The sequence below is a fragment of the Pongo pygmaeus genome, chromosome 8 (assembly GCF_028885625.2).
Source record: "Pongo pygmaeus isolate AG05252 chromosome 8, NHGRI_mPonPyg2-v2.0_pri, whole genome shotgun sequence".
Taxonomy (NCBI): domain Eukaryota; kingdom Metazoa; phylum Chordata; class Mammalia; order Primates; family Hominidae; genus Pongo; species Pongo pygmaeus.
In genome coordinates, this window is record NC_072381.2 from 102,327,495 (window position 1) to 102,346,765 (window position 19,271).

Here is a 19,271-nt window from a genome sequence, read left to right on the forward strand (position 1 = left end):
GCAGCCAGACCCACAGAAATCCTCCTGCAATCACTGAGGCAGGGACCCCCTTCCACTCCCGGGCATGGGGGCTCAGGGCTGTCTCTGTCCCCCACCTCCCCCAGACACTGCTGCCCTGACGTGCTTACCCTCATACTGCAGGGGGCACTGGCAGGTGTAGTTGCCCACACCATCCACACAGACGCCCCCATTGGCACAGGCATGATCCACACAGTCATCCATGTTCACCCCACAGGTTGGTCCTTCAAAGCCAGTGGGACAGGAGCACCTGTGCGGGGAAGGGGAGGATGGAGAGACGGCCCTCCTGGAACACTGGTGGAAGCCTGTGGCTGCTGGTCAATATCACCGTTCCACAGAGTTAGGGTCCCTACTCCTGGCCAGGCCCTTGCCAGGTGCTGGGTAGGGTTAGAGGTGACCAAGACTGACCCTGCCCTCATGGGATTTACTCACAGTCTAGTGGGGAGGCTAAGAGGAGATGGATGGCAAGGGGAGAGGTAGTGAGGACCAGGATGGTGTAAGCACTGAAGCCAGGGAGCAGGCAAGGAGGGGCAGGAGACACCTGGCTCCTCCTTGGCATGGAGTGATGAGGGCAGGCTTCCTGGAGGAGGTGATGAATTAACCAAGGACCTTGACAAGGGAGAGCGGGAATGGGAGGAAGGTGACTGGGGCAGAGGTGTGCGTAAAAGCCTGGAGTGGCCGGGCGCAGTGGCTCATGCCTGTAATCCCAGCACTTTGGGAGGCCAAGGCAGGTGGATCACCTGAGGTCAGGAGTTGGAGACCAGCCTGGCCAACATGGGGAAACACTGTCTCTATTAAAATACAAAAATTAGCTGGGCATGGTGGCTTGTGCCTGTAATCCCAACTACTCGGGAGGCTGAGGCAGGAGAATCGCTTGAACCTGTGAGGTGGAGGTTATAGTGAGCCAAGATCATGCCACTGCACTCCAGCCTGGGTGACACAGCAAGACTCTGTCTCAAAAAAAAAAAAAAAAAAAAAAAAAAAAAAAAAGCCTGGAGTGGAAGGGAACCCCACAGCCAGCCTTCAGTAGGGGCCTTGCCCATCCACACAGTCCAATACTTCAGGAGCACAGACGTCAGGCACGGTGAGCAAAGGGCTACGGTGAGCAAATGGCTGCGGTGAGCAGGAGCCTGGTCATGAGGGGCCCTGGGGATCAGTGACTTTCAAAACAAGATACACCTTCCCCTGGGGCACCCAAGGTTTTCCAAGGGGTGTGTGGATCAGAGAGAGGTCCAAGAAATTAATTTCCAGATCTTCAAATATCTGCATGAGCTCTTCCCTAAATTGACCCAGCTCAGAACTTTAAAAAGGTGGCATCTGTCCCAGCCCCAGCCCTTACAGACTGGGGGGTGATGGGACAAGCCCTCCAGGTAGAAAGGTGGGCATGCTTCCAGGTGCCAAATAAACGGGCAGTTAGGAATCCTGATGTTTAGAAAGTGAATGAATAAATGCAATCTAAGTCAAGAGGTTTCCAGTTCTGTGCACTGGAAGTAATTGAAGGAAGGCCTCATAGAACTGTCAGCTGACAGAACATTAAAAATAATCTTGATGACAGGTCACTGTGGAGATTTGGCATATAAACTGGGAGGGCTTTCAAAGAATTAAGTGACATGGCTATAATAAAACTCCTAATCTCACCAGTTTATTTATATGAACAAACTTCCCAGCATTTATATCTATAAAAACAAAACAGGAAAAGATCAACCGCTGTGTCCTCTCTCATTCTGCAACATTCACCCATAAACCAACTGAGAGAAGAAAAGAACAGAAAAGCACCCATCCATCTCATTAAGAGAGATACAGTCTAATAAAATTTTCCTTCTACACGTAATAATTTTCAATCCAATTCTATAATACAGTTACGTTGTTTTGAATTATTGTAGGGATAACTCGCTTTAAAAGAAACTTTAAATCAGAGGCTTATGGTGATGAGAAATAAGAAAAAAACTTTAAGTTTTAACTTACATGTACCCATGTTGGGGACAGAGACGTATGGCAGAGTACTCAAGAAAAGAGTCTAGCATAAAAATATATTTGGTTAGAAAAAAAAGACAGGAGGGTAAGAAGTAAAACGGAAATACTAGTTAGAGGAGAAAAAAGAACAAGGTAAAATGTTTGACTGTTAAAGAACTTGTTCATGTCATTTTAAAATGGTGTCCAATTGGCCGCATGGGGTGGCACATGCCTGTAATCCCAGCACTTTGGGAGGCCAAGATGGGTGGATCCCTTGAGGTCAGGAGTTTGAGACCAGCCTGGCCAACATGGTGAAACCCCATCTCTACTAAAAATACAAAAATTATCCAGGTGTGGTGGTGCATGCCTGTAGTCCCAGCTACTCGGGAGGCTGAGGCAGGAGAATTGCTTGAACCCAGGAGGCAGAGGTTGCAGTGAGCTGAGATCTCGCCACTGCACTCCAGCCTGGGTGACAGAGCGAGACTCTGTCTCAAAAAAAAAAAGTGTCAAAATGATATGCTGCTTAGATTGCATTGGAGAATAAAAGAGTGATTTAATGTCATATTTTTAAAGCTTAATTTATTTTTTTATTTTAGAGACAGTTTCACTGTTGCCCAGACTGGAGTGCAGTGGTGTGATCACAGCTCACTGCAGCCTCAACTTCCTGAGCTCAAGTGATCCTCCCTCTTTAGTCTTCTGAGAAGCTGGGACTACAGGCATTCACCATTACACCTGGTTAATTTTTAATTGTCTGTAGAGATGGGTTTTGCCATGGGGATTTTGCCATGTTGCCCAGGCTGGTCTCCAACTACTACTGATCTTAAGGCCCTTCCACCTTAGCCTCCCAAATAAAGCGATAGTTTTATTCTTAAATGTTAATAATATTTACAGTATCTGGAAAATTATCTCCTTTGCAATGAAAAACTTACAATGAAAATTTTAGCTATCAATCTAAGGATGTGTGAGGGAGTGTATAGTTTTTAGAATGTATCTGGGGAGTCTGTGAGTAAAAAGAATTCAAATCACCATTGCAGGAAATGGTCTGTGGTTAAATGTTTTCCCTGAAGGCTGGAGGGGGCCAGCAGCAGGGTTTTAAGCTGGGGTGACAGGGTCAGCTTCGCATTTCAGAAAGTGGCCTGTGGTACGAGCTGGGGCCGGGTAGTGGGAGCAGACACAGGTCAGGGGATAACAGGCGCCCCAGAGAGCCTTGGGGTTGAGGGGTAACTCGTGGAGGCACCCCCTTTCCACCTGGAGAGCCCACTCCCCAAGCCCCCAGTCTGTAAGGCAGTGAGGTGAGGGGGCTGCCCCATCTCCCCATCTCAGGGTGAAGGGGGTGTCCTTTTAGCCCCCAGCTGAGGTGTCTCAGGAATGAGGAGGGCGCGCCCAGGGAGCTGCTCACTGAAGCCCCGAGGAGGCTGGGTGCAGAGTGTAAGGACGCCGTTTCCAAGGCAACCAGGGGAAGAGAGGCCATTTAGTGATTCATTTTTACATCTGGTAATTTGGGCATGCAGAGGCAGGCTCAGCCATTTCTGCCCCCAGATTCAACATCATTTTCTGAAGAGCCAATGTATTGCATCAGCAATTTATTTTCAGCAACTAAATACTATGTATTCCTCAGAAAAGCTCTGGGAGGGTGGGGCTCATTGGGCGGTCCTCGGGGGAGCAGCCAGTGGGAGGGCGCTTGCGTTGTGATGTCAGCTCTGGAAGGACTTAAGAGATGGGGTCATTAGGGCTGGCCCCTTCATTGAATAGCAGAAAATGGGCTGCTCAGGGCAGGGCCGGAGGGCTATCCCCTCCCACAGTGCCCAGTGTGACTCATGAGATGGGGGGACCCCAGAGAAAGCAAACAGGCCTTGGCTCCCACCTCTGGGCAGGCCTCACCCACCCAGTGGCAGCCCCAGCTGTGTCTCAGGGGCTCAGGGGGCAGCTTGAGGGGGCTGGCCAGGGCCCTGCCTGCAGGCAGCACTGTCAGGAGCAGGCTGTTCGAGTGAGATTGGAGGCTTTGGGATGAATGGAAATTTTCTTTTCTTTTCTTTTCTTTTTTTTTTTTGAGACAGAGTTTCGCTCTTGTTGCTAAGGCTGGAGTGCAGTGGAATGATCTCGGCTCACTGCAATCTCCGCCTTCTGGTTTCAAGCGATTCTCCTGCCTCAGCCTCCTGAGTAGCTGGGATTACAGGCGCCCACAACCATACCCAGCTACTTTTTGTATTTTTATTAGAGATTGGGTTTCACTATGTTGGCCAGGCTGGTCTCAAACTCCTGACCTCATGATCCGCCCACCTCGGCCTCCCAAAGTGTTGGGATTACAGGCGTGAGCCACCGCGCCCGGCCTGAATGGAAATTTATAGGAATTTCAAACACCCCTGCTATGGTCCTTGGCACTGCACTGTATATGCTTTGGCCATGGATTCCCAGTGCCTTCAAAAAGGCCCCCATGGCACCTGGCAGGAGCAGGAAGAAGGCCTGGAGCAGGAGGCAGCAGAGCCTACTCCAAGCCCTACTCAACCCTGGAGCTGGGGAGCTGTGCGGCTCAGGTATCCACTGGTCTCTCTGCATCCACTGCTCCCACTGCATCTGGGCAAGGAAGGGCTTGGCCTGGTGGGCTTCGAGAGCCCTCTGGCTATGATTTGGAGTACATACCTGCCCCCCACAGTGCGCCTCCACCTCCCCACAGGGCACAGGAGGCCTGGGCCATCCCTGATGGAGAGGGCCCTGAGGCACAGGTGCTGGGCCCATCAGCACTCACCAGGCTCCTGCCCGTCCAGGTAACTCACGTGAACGGGGCATCCTCGCCCTCCTGTGCATGGCAGGTGCCCCCGTTTTCACAGGGGCCACTGGAACAGCTGTCCAGGGACACCTCACAGTCTCGGCCCTGGGGGGAAAGTCAGTGATGGGGACCCCAGGGAGACCCAGGAGTTAGTATGAGCCAACAGCCAGCCAGACCCTCAGCAGCTCAGCCTCTCCCTGTCCCAGGAGTTACTTGTTTTCTTTCATTCATTCGTCTACTTCATTCATTCATTCATTCATTCATTCATATGTTAAGTCATTGATTACAGCTTCACTCAAGCATCTGCTCTGAGTCAGGCAGTGCTCTGGGCCCTGGGGACAGCCCTGCAGTGCACACGAAGAGCCCTCCTCCTCCCCGGCCTCTGCCTCCACTCACCTTATAGCTGCTGGGGCAGGCGCACCTGTACACCTCAAGGGGGTCGTTGTGGCAGGTGCCCTGGTTCTGGCACGGACTAGACAAGCAGGGATCACACTTGGCCTGGACAGCCAGCGTTGGGGGACCTGCAGCAAGGCGGGGGTGCTAGTGCAGGGGGAGGGGTGGGCAGCACAGGGCTGGGCACAGAGCACCTCAACCCCAAGGAGCCCACGTCCAAGGAGCCATCTCCCCTCCTGATTTTTCCCCAGATCGTGCTCACACTCCCCTTGCACTGTCCACCTTTCCAGCCTCCAGACCCTTTTCTGTAAAATGGGGTTAATGACAGCCTCTCCCTCCGGGCTGGAAGGGCTAAAGCAGTGAATTCCAGTGTGCAAAGTACGCTTGGCAGGCAGGCGGGTGGGCACTGTGCACAGTGGCCATTAGGGCCGCACGATCCACGTAAGAAGGGCACAGTTGCTACCACCGAAGTTGGCCAACCCTTCCTCTTTCCCCTCATGCCCTTCTGAGGCAATGACCCCAGCCTGACACCTGCTGACTAGGAGGACAGACGGTGGTCACCTCGGCAGAGAGGAGACGGTGGCTTTGTGAGCATCGTGCCCAAGCTTGGCTCTGCAGGTTGGCCACACCAGGGAGCAGGGGTTGTTCCCCTCCATGCCTGAGCCAGGGAGGACCATTTTCCCCCACCTCCCTGCTATAGCAGGCCCCTCCAGCATCTTCAGGATGCACTGGTTGTAGAAGTAACTAGAGGAGCCGACAGCCAGGCCAACTGGGGCACCATCCGTAAGGGGCAGCAGGATCTCAGGAGACTAAATAGGAAGACCAGTGAACTCAGGCTTCCCCAGAAAATGCCTTCTAGAAGGGGTGGAATATTGCTCCTGCTGAAGAGGCATGAGCATGAATAGAAACAAAAACACTTTTCAGCAACGACTAGCACACATGACGGACTTCTGGGGTAGAGATGGGGTTCTGTTTCCTTTTTTTTTCCTTTATTTTCCTTTATTTTTTTTTTTTTAGACAGGGTCTTACTCTGTCACCCAGGCTGCAATGCACTGGCGCAAACATGGCTCACTGCAGTTTCAACTTCCTGGGCTCAAGCAATCTTTCCATCTCCACCCAGTAGCTGGGACTACAGGCACACACCACCATGCCCAGCTAATTTTTAAAATTTTTTTGTAGCGACAGGGTCTCTCCATGTTGCCCAGGCTGGTCTCGAACTCCTGGGCTCAAGCAACCCTCCCACCTCAACCTCCTAGAGTGCTAGGATTACAGGTGTGGGCCACCACGTGCAGCTGGGGTTCTGTTTCTTGATCCAGGTGCAGGTTACCTGGGTGAGTTCAGTTTGTGAAACTTCAGCAACCCATTCACTCATGATCTGTGTGCTTTAATGTGTGTGTTCTCTTTCAATAAAAATAATAAAACAAAACAAAACCGCTTCTCACCAGCACCAATCCCACCCCATTAAATAAACACAGAGCAAAGGTTTCAGCATAAATTGACTTGCCCCCAACAGCCAAGCCGCAGATCAGGCCCCCCTGAGCCGTTACGGCTGTGACAGCATCCTGCATGCAGGGTGGCCCAGGGCCTCCTCATTAACCTACAGCTGTCAGCTTCATTTCCGACGGTGGCCTCTGAGCTTGCAGAGGGCAGGAGCCGTGCTCCACGGCCTCCAGTGTCCTCCCCCCGCTGTACCCCTGCACATAAAGCCCGGCCCTGGCGGCCACTCAGCCACCTGTCTGTGCTCAGCAGGGCTTCTGGGGCTTGAGCTGTCAGTCACTCAATCCCTGAATGAGTATTTACAAATGCCCACAGTGGAGGGTCGCGGGGCAAAGCTGGAACCAGCCTCCAGTGACACTCCAGCTCTGTATTTCTGTAAATGTCGGGAGAGTGGCTGCTGGGTCACCTGTTCCATCAGGGACTGAGAGAGGTCTAAGTTAACTACTGAACACAATTCCTACCAAAGGGAGGTCTGAGCGCATGCTCTGCTGCAAGGCTTGCAGCTTCCAGAAACACTGCTGCTATTTTTATTTTCCTTATGTAACCACAGGGAGGGATTACAGCCCTGACGGCCTGAGATTTTTCTGCCTGGCTCTTTTTGTCCATGATATGTCAGGATTGGAAGGCAGCCATCAAGCTGCAGGTGCCTTGTTCCTGTCCCCTGATCCCCTGCCTAGCGGTCACCACAGGGACGCAGGCATGTTAGGAAGGCCCTGCAGTGTTGGGCAAGTTCTGTGGGGCCCCAGCAGCAGGAGGCCGCGCTCCTAGGCTCACCTTGGCATTCAAACTTCTTGGCAGGTGTGGTGAGGAGCAGCTTGCCCTCCATGTCCTGGGGCCCAGCACAGCGAGCAATGCCCGGTTCCTTGTAGCCAGTCTTCACCCAGCTGGACAGCCAGCGGAGGTGGCAGTCACAGTATAGGGGGTTGGCACCAATGGCCCTGAGCAGAAAGCAGAGAGAAGCAGGCATTACAGCTTCATGGGGTCCCTCGCCCACTGGGAACCTAGAATCCCAGGCACTGCGCCAGGGGCTGGCAAAAATCTTAGCCTCCATTTCATGAGCATTTACTGTGTAGTCAGTGCTGCTTTTTTTTTTTTTTCTTTTTTTGAGATGGAGTGTCACTCTGTCGCCCAGGCTGGAGTGCAGTGGCGCAATATCAGCTCACTGCAACCTCTGCCTCCCAGGTTTAAGCAATTCTCCTGTCTCAGCCTCCCAAGTATCTGCGATTACAGACACACGCTGCCATGCACAGCTAATTTTTGTATTTTTAGTAGAGACGGGGTTTCACCATATTGATCAGGCTGGTCTCGAACTCCTAAACTCAGGTTATCCACTCACCTCAGCCTCCCAAAGTGCTGGGATTACAGGCGTGAGCCACTGTGCCTGGCTGCCAGTGCTGTTTTAACCAATGCATATGCATTGTCTCACTTAGTCATCACCACACGCTACTATTCTCATTTTACATGTGCAGAAACCGAGGCTCAAAAAAGCTGAGGAATTTGCCTAAGATCACACAGAGAAACCGGAAACTGTTGGGGCCGTGCTGTGGGGGCTTAAGAGCCTATGAATGCACTGCCTCCAGTGTGCATGGCGAGAAAGCAACCCACACTGACCGCTGCAATGAGACAGCTACTTTTCCTGTGTTTGTGCACCGAATCATCTCATCAGCCCCACTGTGCAAGTTTTCTCCTCTCCATCTCAAAGATGTGGGCACCGAGCCTCCCATGGAATAAGTAATTTCCCTGGGGTCACACAACTAGCGAAGGGCAGCCCCTGGATCCAGATGCGCCGCTGCCTGCCTCCAAAGCCCATGCTCTTTTATTTGTCTTTGCATTTTTAATTAAACAGAACACATGAATGCATTGTCATTGTCAGCCACTTTCAAGCATTGCAGACAAAGCAAGTGTCTGCCCTGCACAACACTGTGAATGATTAAATGCCACCGAGTTGCGCACTTTTTAAAAAATGGTTAATTTGGTATTATGTGAATTTCACCTCAATTTTTTTGAAGGCACATTCCTGTGTTACTGATGGGGGTGCAAAATAGTAGAGCGCCTGTGGAGGGGAATTGCGTGACACTTATCATATGACTTATGCAATTGCCTTCTGATCCAGCCATTGTTTCTGGGCGTTTACCTATAGGCACACATCAAGATATCTGTGCAATGGCCCTATTTGTAATGGAAAGACTGGAAACCCCATGTTCATCAATGGGGAGTGGTTATATAAATTGTGATGCATTCACATTACAAAAAACAAAAGTCTACACCCCACTGTTACTGCCCTCCACAAAGGGGCACAGTCACAGGGTCACCATTCTCGGGTGTGCAGCCTTCCAGGCCTTTCCCACACGTACACACGTGGTTCCTCCTTACAAATTACATCACTACTGAGCAGCTTGCTCCTTGTCGCTAAACAGCACGTCTTGGGAATCTTCCTGGTCAGCATATAAGCATCTATCTCATTGTGTCCAACTGTTCCGCAATATCCCAGAGTGGATATCCCATGGCACAGTGGACAGCGTCCCTGTTGCTGGACATTCTGGTTCTTTCCAATGGCAGTGAATACTCACTCATACGTGCTTTTTTTTTTTTTTTTTTTTTTTGAGACAGGGTCTTACTCTGTGGCCCAGGCTGCAGTGCAGTGGTACGATCTCAGCTCACCGCAACCTCTGCTTCCCAGGTTCCAGTGATTCTTGTACCTTAGCCTCCTGAGTAGCTGGGATTACAGGCGTGCACTACCACGCCCACCTAATTCTTTTTTTTTTTTTTTTTTTTTTGTATTTTTAGTACAGACGGAGGTGTCGCCAAGTTGTCCAGGCTGGTCTCAAACTCCTGGCCTCAAGTGATCTGTCCACCTCAGCCTCCAAAAGTGCTGAGATTACAGATTTGAGCCACTGCGCCTGGCTCCTCTGTGTGGTGTGAGTATTTCCCCAGAACAGATGCCTAGAAGTAGGATTTGGGGGTCAGAGGAAGCACGTGTAATATGCTAATAGCCCGCCCCCACCTGCAAAGGTTGTATCCACTTATACTGGCCATCAGTACAAGGCTGGGTCTGCTCTCACGCCTGCACCAACATACTGCCAACCCCTTTGTTTCTTACCAATCTGATGGGCAAGCTCAGAATCTCTCCACTAAACCACATGAGAGACTTAGAGATGGACAAGACAGGGATTTTCGGGTAAGAAAGAGCCAGAATTCTGGCCGGGTGAGGTAGCTCATTCCTGTAATCACAGCACTATGGGAGGCCGAGGCAGGCAGATCACCGCAGGTCAGGAGTTCGAGACCAGCCTGGCCAAAATGGTGAAACCCCATCTCTACTAAAAGTACAAAAATTAGCTGGGCGTGGTGGCACATGCCTGTAGTCCCAGCTACTCGGAAGGCTGAGGCAGGAGAATCACTTGAACCCAGGAGGGGGAGGTTGCAGTGAGCTGAGATCATGCTATGACACTCCAGCCTGGGCGACAAAACCGAAACTCAGTGGAAAAAGAAAAAGAAAAGAAAGAGAGAGAGAGAGGAAGGAAGGAAGGGAGGGAGGGAGGGAGCGAGGGAAGGAAAGGTGGGCCAGAGTTCTCTGACTCAGCAAATATGAACGCCTATGCCTAAAGTTCATTGATATCAACATTATTTTGAAAATATAAGGCTAAATAACGTGAATGAGAATGGGCACATTTACTAAGCAACCAATGGATGCCCTGCCATTTTCCACCTGTTTCTGGGCAGGACAGAGGAAGCAGTTCCCCTTGAGACCTGTACAACCTGATTAAAGCAGCAGTGGCTCTGAACAGGAATTCCCCAAAATAGCTCAGCTGATGATTCACAATCTTATAAAGCAGGCTGAACAAGACCTGGACTCCGGCCCCCACGCAGCTGCCCCGTGCCTGGGCGACCTTGAGTGGCTCCCTTAATATATCTGGGGGTCACTTCATGTTTCAGTAAAGAGCCTGCAACCTAGAGGGAGAAGACCGACAAGCATGCATGACCTAAAGGAGGTGCCCAGGGAACAACACAGCTCAGAAAAGAGAGCAGGTTCGACCTCGGCATGTGTTTCATTTTTTTCTTTCCTTATTTGCTGACAGCATCCATCCTGGCTAATGGGATGGGTGATTTTTTTCTGAAGTTCCGGTGTGTTTAGAAAAACAAAGACTTTTTAAGATAACAGGAATTAAAAAATGGTGGTATATTTAAAATGTTTACACTCACCAGATTAGTATTTTTATACTAACAAGAAGTGTGATGTCACATAAGTATGTTATTCAAAAGATCAATACACAATGTATTTAAAAGTATTTTTTATAGCACATGATAAGGAGTGTGGCCTGGCAATGAGCCACAAGTTGAAAGATGATTGGGAATGCCTTATTTCAGTCCTGTAGCTCATTTAGAGAAAAATGCCAAAAAGATGAAATCTGAGGCCCTGTGAATGAGAGGCCCACAGCGTGGCTTATGGTCGCTCCATAAATGTCAGCAAAGTGACACCTAAGATGTAAGTGCTCCTTGCCCTCTCTCCATCATAAAAAAAATATGGGTGCAGGCCAGGGGCGATAGCTCACGCCTGTAATCCCAGCACTTTGGGAGGCTGAGGCAGGCGGATCACCTGAGGTCAGGAGTTTGAGACCAGCCTGGCCAACATGGTGAAACCTTGTCTCTACTAAAAATACAAAAATTAGTTGGGTGTGGTGGCAGGCGCCTGAATCCCAGCTACTCCACTCGGGAGGCTGAGGCAGGAGAATCACTTGAACCCAGGAGGCGGAGGTTGCAGTGAGCCGAGATCGGGCCACTGCTCTGCAGCCTGGGCAACTTGTGGCTCATGCCACTCCAGCCGTCTCAAAAAACAAAACAAAAAACAAAAAACAACAAAAAATATGGGTGCAAAGTCACATCTAAAGCTATTCAAAAATATAAATTCTGGATTGGCCCACACTTGCTTTTCCTTGTTTTTATACTGAATAGACTCTGAGCCACACCTGAATTCAACATTACAAGCTTTCATTTATCCAAAGGCTGGATTTTTGTGGCTGAGGACTGCCTTGCCCTCTCTTCGGTAGTACTTGTAGTTTGCATTCATCTGGGGACTATTTCTCCTGAAGAAAACTCCTGTGAACTCAGTGGGGACTGCAGAGCCAAGGCCCGACTGAGATGTATTTGGTGGTCAGGAGTTGGGGAGGCAGACACTGCAGCCAGGCCACGTCAATCCAAAAGGACTGTGGATTCAGGTTTATACCCCAGCCAAAGTATAAATAACCCTATGTTGTTGATCTCTGGCATAATATGGAAACAGTTGAAACAGTAGCTATTTGATCTGTTCATGCCGAGGCCCTACCCAGCTCCTATTTGTGTAACCTGGACTGAAATAGCCTCCCCTGGCTGTCTCACAAGTCGCAGAACCATCCATCCCACTCCTAGGCGATCTATCTGTGCGCATTACTGTCTCCTGCTGCATTTGAGGGCAGAAACCACTAAATCCCCAGCTGTGTCAGGCACTAGCAGGCACCAGTCAATGTTTGGTGAATGAATGAATGCCTGTCTAAAAGCATGAGAAAAGCACAACATCTCAGTGCAAAGGAAATTCAAAAAGAAAAGAACCATCTGTCATCCCATAAATGCAACTGATTTGATTTTAGTGTATTCCCTTCCATTTCCTGTGTATATGTTTGTACATTAGAGTGTAAAGTCTACTTTATTCTAGGTTTTCATCAAATAATAAGGTATAGTGTTGGCCGGGCACAGTGGCTTATGCCTGTAATCTCAACACTTTGGGAGGCTGAGGTGGGTGGATCACCTGAGGTCAGGAGTTTGAGACCAGCCTGGCCAACATGGCGAAACCCCATCTCTACTAAAAATACAAAACTTAGCCAGGCATAGTGGCAGGTGCCTATAATCCCAGCTACTCAGCAGGCTGAGGCAGGAGAATTGGTTGAACCTGGGAGGCAGAGGTTGCAGTGAGCCGAGATCGCACCACTGCACTCCAGCCTGGGCAACAAGAGCGAAACTCCGTCTCTAAATAAATAAATAAATAAATAAATAAATAAATGTGTTGTCATTATCGTCATTATTAAGTACTTGCTATTCTGTCATATGGGCATGCCATAATTTACTTAATCCTTCCATATTTCCTTTCATGCCAAATTCTTAATGAATTTGGACATCTAGCTTTCCAGCTTACAGCAAATTAGAGGCAACAAAATGCCAGATTATAGCAATGAAGACAGACATTGGGGAACCCTAGCCTGGGACCAGGTGCATAGCAGATATTTGCTGATGGCTGGCTGGATGGATGGAAGATGAGTTAACTGCAAAGTAAATAGCAGCAGAGGATTGTGCAGGGCATTGAAGTCCAGCACAATGAAGAGTGCTCACAATCATTACAGCATGTGTGAACCATGTGAGACCTTAGAAATCATCTTTGTGTAGGTGAGAAAAGAGGCCTCAAGAGAAGAATAAATTGTCTGAAAGCCCATTGCAAGTTGATGGCAGAACAAGAACCTAAAGCCCTAAGTCCTGATTAGTCTAGAGTTCAAGGGTTTTAAATATGAAGACTTCCCCTCTTCCACACGCCACTCCTCCACACTGCGAGTGGACAGGAGAGGCCCTGGCCAGAGTCAGATCAGGAGCAGGGCTTCTCAGTAACATCAGCACCTTCGGGAACCAGGAACACTGGGTGGTAACTCCTGGCTAACCCTCAATTGTCACTTGTCATAGAGCCATGTGCAAGGGCCTCCCTTCAAATTGCATACAGCTTTCACGAAGCCCGGAGTGAATGTAGTGGGTCTATGTCATCCTTTTACCATTCTTCAACTCCTTATAGGTGCTCAATATTCTTTCTGGAAGAGTTGCAGGTCTTAAGCGCAGAGGCGACAACCGATGTATGTGTGTACATGACATATATCTCATCAATACTGCATGTGCATATGTGCACACACATGAATATAAGTATACACACATCTTCCAGGCTGCTGCCTGTTGCCATCTTAAACCCTGGGTATAAAGGGCAGAGTTTATCCACAAGCTTTCTTGATAACAACTGAAGGTTTCTTTCACACAGATGCTGTTTTGTAGAGAAATTAAGCTTAGGTGCAATTAATAAACACATCTAATCAGTAAAACTGATGCCATTTTCTTCAAGTACTGCTAACCTGATCTTTACTTATTGGTTTATTTCTTATAAACTAGATCTGGCTTCTGGCCTGATATCACTGTTCTCCTAAAGAAAGTCTTAATTTATAGATGGGTATAGGCTCAAAATTTGTTTTTGCAGCTTTGGTTTTTTTGGTTTGCTTAAATCATATGTTGTTTGTTCACTTCTCATTTGAAAAGCAAAACCTCTAGATTTTGAGCTGGAGACAAGATGTTCTCGGGTGTTATTCGGTTCTCATGAGGAAGGAGAAAAGGTAGCCAACTGCACATCTGCACAGTTAAACCCCGAGTAGAAGAGATACATTAAGCGGGGGATGCAAAGGTGTAAAATGTAGACTAGATGCTGAAAAGGCTAAGGTGGACAGTGAAAGTGGACACTCGGCTATGCCCAGGTGTATGCAATAAAAGCTATGTGTTGCCAGGGTAGCAGCAGCCCTTGGTGCCCAGCAGAGACAAGCACAAATGCACTCTGGAGAGGAGCATCTCCAACTTAGCTCTTCAGAGTTCCTAAAGACATGTCAGCAAAAATGAGCATGCAACCAAAAATTACCCAACACAGAAGGAAACAAGCCCCTGTGAATTCAAGTCAGTAGGAACAACAAACAACACTGTCCCAACCTAGCCTATGTCCAGAGGCACCACCTCCAGCAGGGCTCACCCCTGCCTCCTCCCACCCCACTCACCCTCTGTATGTCACCATGGGCTTTCCAGGAGTTTCCTGAAACTCAGTTCCCCACAATTCCCTTTCTTTATACAATGAAGTGCAAACTCCTTAGCAGACACAAATGGTCCTTCACAACAGAATTCCAATGTCCCTTTCCAGATTAATCTCCTCCCACCCCACATTCCTTCCCCAACCAAGCACCCTTTATCCTATGCTGGACAACACAGCATCCTTGAACACCCCATTTTTTCATGTTCATGCCTTTGCACATGCTGTTCCCTCTTCCTAGAATGCCCTTCCTCACTTTCTCCAACTGGCCAACTCCTAGTTCCTTTCCAATGACAGCATAAATGGTACCTCCTCTGTGAAGCCCCTTGGACTTGCCCAGAGTTAGTCACTGCTTCCTTTGAATTCTCTTTATAAGATCCCAAATGGTCACAGTGGGCAGAAACCTTGTGTTAGTAAATCCTTCAGCACTAGAGTCACTCTGGTTACCCAGGATGTATTTATTAAGGCAATAGAGTAAAGAATAAATAGCAAGCTTTGGAATCAGACACACCTAAATTCAAATCCTAGGGAAGCTGCCTAACTTTTTAGAACCTAGGACTGTAAAATGGAAATAATAAATCAAATCCTACCACCTGAGGCAGAGCCCCTTACCCCTCCCACTTCCATGGCAGACATTACAAATCAATCACAGCACCCCTCCCACTGAGTCCAGGCCCAGCCCTGGAATCTTCAGTGCGGTCCTCAAGACAGTTCCTGCCAATCATGTGGAGCTGGCGCATAACATAAAAAGCACTTCCCAGTTCAATCATGGGGTAATCAAGACCTTGTAGATGAGGCACAGAGTATAGTATTTGACTCAGGCAGACCCTCAAAGAGCAACACCTGTTACTATTTTAGCTCCTGAAGTCTAAGATTATTTGATGCACTGCTGATTTAACATGCTTTCTGAAGGGTGGGGAACATTACCATATTAAATATACACTCTGGTTTTAGAGTTTAAAATGTAGAAAAGGTGAATCTTAGAGAAAATCTAGCGAGACTGATGAGTGAATGAACTGCAAGAAGAGTGGCTGGGGGCCCCAAAAGGCTCTCCAACCTGGGTATGCCTGCCCACCAGGCCCTTTTGGTGTTTGAGGATGGGGCTGAGAGCAAAAGGAGACAGTTGCACCTGAGGTGATGGCAGAGTCCACGTGGCCACAGTTCTCCTATCCTGCCTCGGCCAGTAATGCCAAGAGATGCCAGGAGAGAATGTGCCTGCTCAGTGCCCAGCCCAACCTCCAGAATTAGGATGGCCCTGTCACAGCCCAGTGCTTCTTGATTTCGTCTGTTTTTTATATGGCAAAATATATATATCACATGAAATTTGCCACTTTCAACATTTTAAGTGTACAATTCAGTAACATTGATTGTATTCACGGTGTTGTACAATATCACCACTACCTATTTCCAAAACATTTTCATCACCCCAAAAGAACTCTGTGCTCATTAAACACCAACTCCCCATGGCCCCTGCCTCCAGCTCCTGGCATCCACCATTCTACTTTTTGTCTCTATGAATGTGACTGTTCTAGGTACCTCATATATATGGAATCATACAATATTCGTCCTCTTGTGTCTGGCTTATTTCACCTAACATAATGCCTTCAAGATTCATCCATGTTGTAGCATGCATTGGAACTTCATCATTTTTATGGCCAATACCCCATTGTATGTATGTAGTATGTTTTGTTTATCATCTGTGGACATAGGCTGTTTCCAGTTCGGGGTTATTGTATATAATGCTGCAGTGAACACTGGTATACACACATCTGTTTGAGTCCCTGCTTTCCATTCTTTTGGATATACCTCTTAGAGTGGATTGCTGGGTTATATGGTAATCCTATGTTGAGATTTTTGAGGAATCAAGCCCACTGCTTTTAAGGAATTCTCATAGCACTGCTAGCTAAATGGTTTTGGAAGTAATTCTACATTGAATTACAGCACCTATTGGAGGCAGTAAATTTCCAGAGCTTATCCCCCACTGTGTGAAGTCAGAGGCACAGTACTAGTGAGGCGCTTAAGAGCACTGACCTAGGAGTCAGAAACCCCACCGCCCCGCAGCTGTGCAGCTTCGGGCAAGCATCCCACTTTTTCTCCATCCATTTCCCGGTGTGAAAGATGAGAACCACAGTACCTATGTTGTAGGATAACTGTGAGGCGCACATTAGCTGAGGCAGGCGAAGTGCACGGCAATCGATCAATGGTCATGACAACCTTCACTACTGTTTGCAAGGAACTGTTCTTCTACTCTATTGCTGTGGCTGATGAACCACTGGACATATAAGAGTCCCAGAAGGTGCACATGGGAAGTTCACAAGCTTAATTTCAGGGTAAAAGCAACAAATTCTGACAATCTCAGGAGGTGGGGTTTTCTCAGAAACCAAGTCCTGCTGAAATCCAAAGAGGCCTAGAGAAAGGGGCTAGAGTACTCACAGGTGAGACAGGGAGGTCACGTCTGCAAAGATGCCCTCTTGGAGGGTGGAGATGTCATTGCCGTGGAGAGACCTGAGAAGAGAAGAGGCTGCTGGTGCCTTATCCAGGGACAGAGATGGGAGACCTGCTGGAGGGAGAGGCCTAGCCCTCTGCAGGGAAGGGACATGCCGTGCCTTCCCTCTAGGCTTCTCAGTCAGTGACCCAAAGGAGATGGCCCCCAGCTCAGCTGGCCACAGGGAAGAAACCCTCCAGGCAGACTGCCCTGTCCCCAAGCCCTTCGGAGGACTGAAATACTGTGTTTATATTACAAACAGGACCTGTGCACCCAGAGCCCTCCCTCTTTTAGCGGAGGAGCCTAAGGGGGAGGTGCTTCTTCTGAGGAAGTTAAGAAGGCCAGCCACAGGTTAGGGCTGGGAGAATGTCACCTTGCCCCTGGTGGGCTGACTGAGGCCATCATAAAGGACAGACTGAGGGCTTTGATCCCAGGGCAAAAACCTCACCATGAGAACTTGTAGAAGAGGTTCACAAATCTCTTGCAAACAAACTTTTTTAATCTGAACAGAAGTCTCACATGCAAATGAAGGGCTACCTTATTTTGGATATTCCCCCGCTACCACCACAAACTCATCTTGGGGGTGACAGCAACCCCCATTTCTCAGATCATTTCCCGTGCACGCCCCAGCTTCTTGGGAATGAGAGTATCCACAGGGGCTTAAGTGACAGCGCTCTGGACTCCACCATGGCACAGCATGGGCCCTAGACATGGGAACATTTCTGCCCACCAGGTGGGTGTCAGGACCCTCAATGGGGTGGATTTCCTGGCGGGATGGCGAGTGGGGAGACTTACAGCAGGCGCAGGGAGCGGAGTCCCTGGAAGGCCAGAGGTGGGATGCACTGCAGGGCATTGTAGCTGAGGATCCTGCGGAGGAAGGAGACGGAGGAAGGGTACTATGTTAGCACCTGGCCCCTGTGGGCACAGCCACCGCCCAGGACGTGGAGGTCCCTCTCACCCAGCAGCCTCCTCGGGCTCTGTGATGGGAAGCAGAGCAGCCGGCAATTGCATGGGCTGGGCTGTGTCCTAAGAAGCTGGTGGTCTTGGGCATGCACCCTAATCCCCTTCTGCCTCAATCAGTTCCCTCGACTGTAAAATAGGGACAAAAATAATGCCAACTCCATAGGGCTGTCCTGGGGGCGAAATCCAGGTGAAGCACTTAACACCATGCCTGGCTCCAATAAATCCTCAACAAAGGAGAGTTGCTGTTGTTATGATTGAGAACATTCCCTAAGGGGCTGCCCCAGCAAGGTGCGTAGGCGAGTTCCCTATGAAGGTGACACCTGACCAGGACCTGCCTGCGGAGAGCTTACTGTCTCAGCCGACCACTTCCAGGGTGGACAGGCAAAGTCATCTACAATAATTTACTATTGAAAAGCTGCGACAGTGAGGAAGGTGCTGTCACTACTCCCATCTTATAGATGAGGAGACTGAGGCCTTGAGAGGTGAAAAAACTTCTCCAGGTCACATTATTAAGTCATTAAGAAGGGGCTGGATGCGGTGGCTCACTCCTGTAATCCCAGCACTTTGGGAGGCTGAGGTGGGCGGATCACCTGAGGTCAGGAGTTTGAGAACAGCCTGACCAACATGGCAAAACCCCGTCTCTCCTTAAAATACAAATATTAGCCAGGCATGGTGGTAGACGCCTATAATCCCAGCTACTCGAGAGGCTGAGGCAGGGGAATCACTTGAATCTGGGAGGCAGAGGTTGCAGTGAGCCAAAATCGCACCACTGCACTCCAGCCTGGGTGACAGAGTGAGACTCCATCTCAAAAAAAAAAAAAAAAAAAAAAGTTATTAAGAAGGGATTTTCATTACAGCTTTCAGTTTCCAGAGCCCACAGGCTAAACCACTGTCCCAAAATGCTTCCAAGTAATTGAATCCATCCAGGGCAGACAGGCAGATTAACAAGGGAAATCACACTTGCAATAGCGCCATGCTGGAAACAGCCCCCGTGTCCCCCAATGGATGAATGGATGAGCAAACTGTGGCATATCCACGCCTGTACAGTGGAACACAGCTCAGCAATGAAAAAGAGCTACCGGCACATGCAACACCACACCATGGGTGAATCTCAAAATAATCATGCTGGGCGCAGAAGCCAAGCAAAAATGACCTTCTCCATTTGTATGTAAAACCCTAGAAAATGCAAACTAACCTACAGTGACAGAAAGCAGACCAGTGGTTGCCTGGGTCTCGGAGCTGGGAGAGGCAGGAGCAGGGGATTATCAAGAATAGCACTCTTTTTCTTTCTTTCTTTTTTTTTTTTTTTTGAGACAAGGTCTAGCTCTGTCACCCAGGATGGGGTGCAG

The 19,271-nt window shown here is 49.0% G+C and overlaps 1 protein-coding gene across 3 annotated transcripts in view; it reads right to left on the bottom strand.

Moving 5' to 3' along the window:
• Window positions 1-19,271, bottom strand: part of SLIT1 (slit guidance ligand 1) — a 187,958-nt gene that overhangs the window by 15,635 nt on the left and 153,052 nt on the right. For all 3 annotated transcript variants that reach the window (XM_054435415.2, XM_063670051.1, XM_063670052.1), the window contains 6 exons: window positions 17,755-17,826; window positions 16,908-16,979; window positions 7,403-7,566; window positions 5,135-5,259; window positions 4,746-4,843; window positions 129-268 (listed from right to left, as the gene is read on the bottom strand). In XM_054435415.2, coding sequence (XP_054291390.2) covers window positions 129-268; window positions 4,746-4,843; window positions 5,135-5,259; window positions 7,403-7,566; window positions 16,908-16,979; window positions 17,755-17,826 — 671 coding nt within the window. The remainder of the gene's footprint in view (window positions 1-128; window positions 269-4,745; window positions 4,844-5,134; window positions 5,260-7,402; window positions 7,567-16,907; window positions 16,980-17,754; window positions 17,827-19,271) is intronic.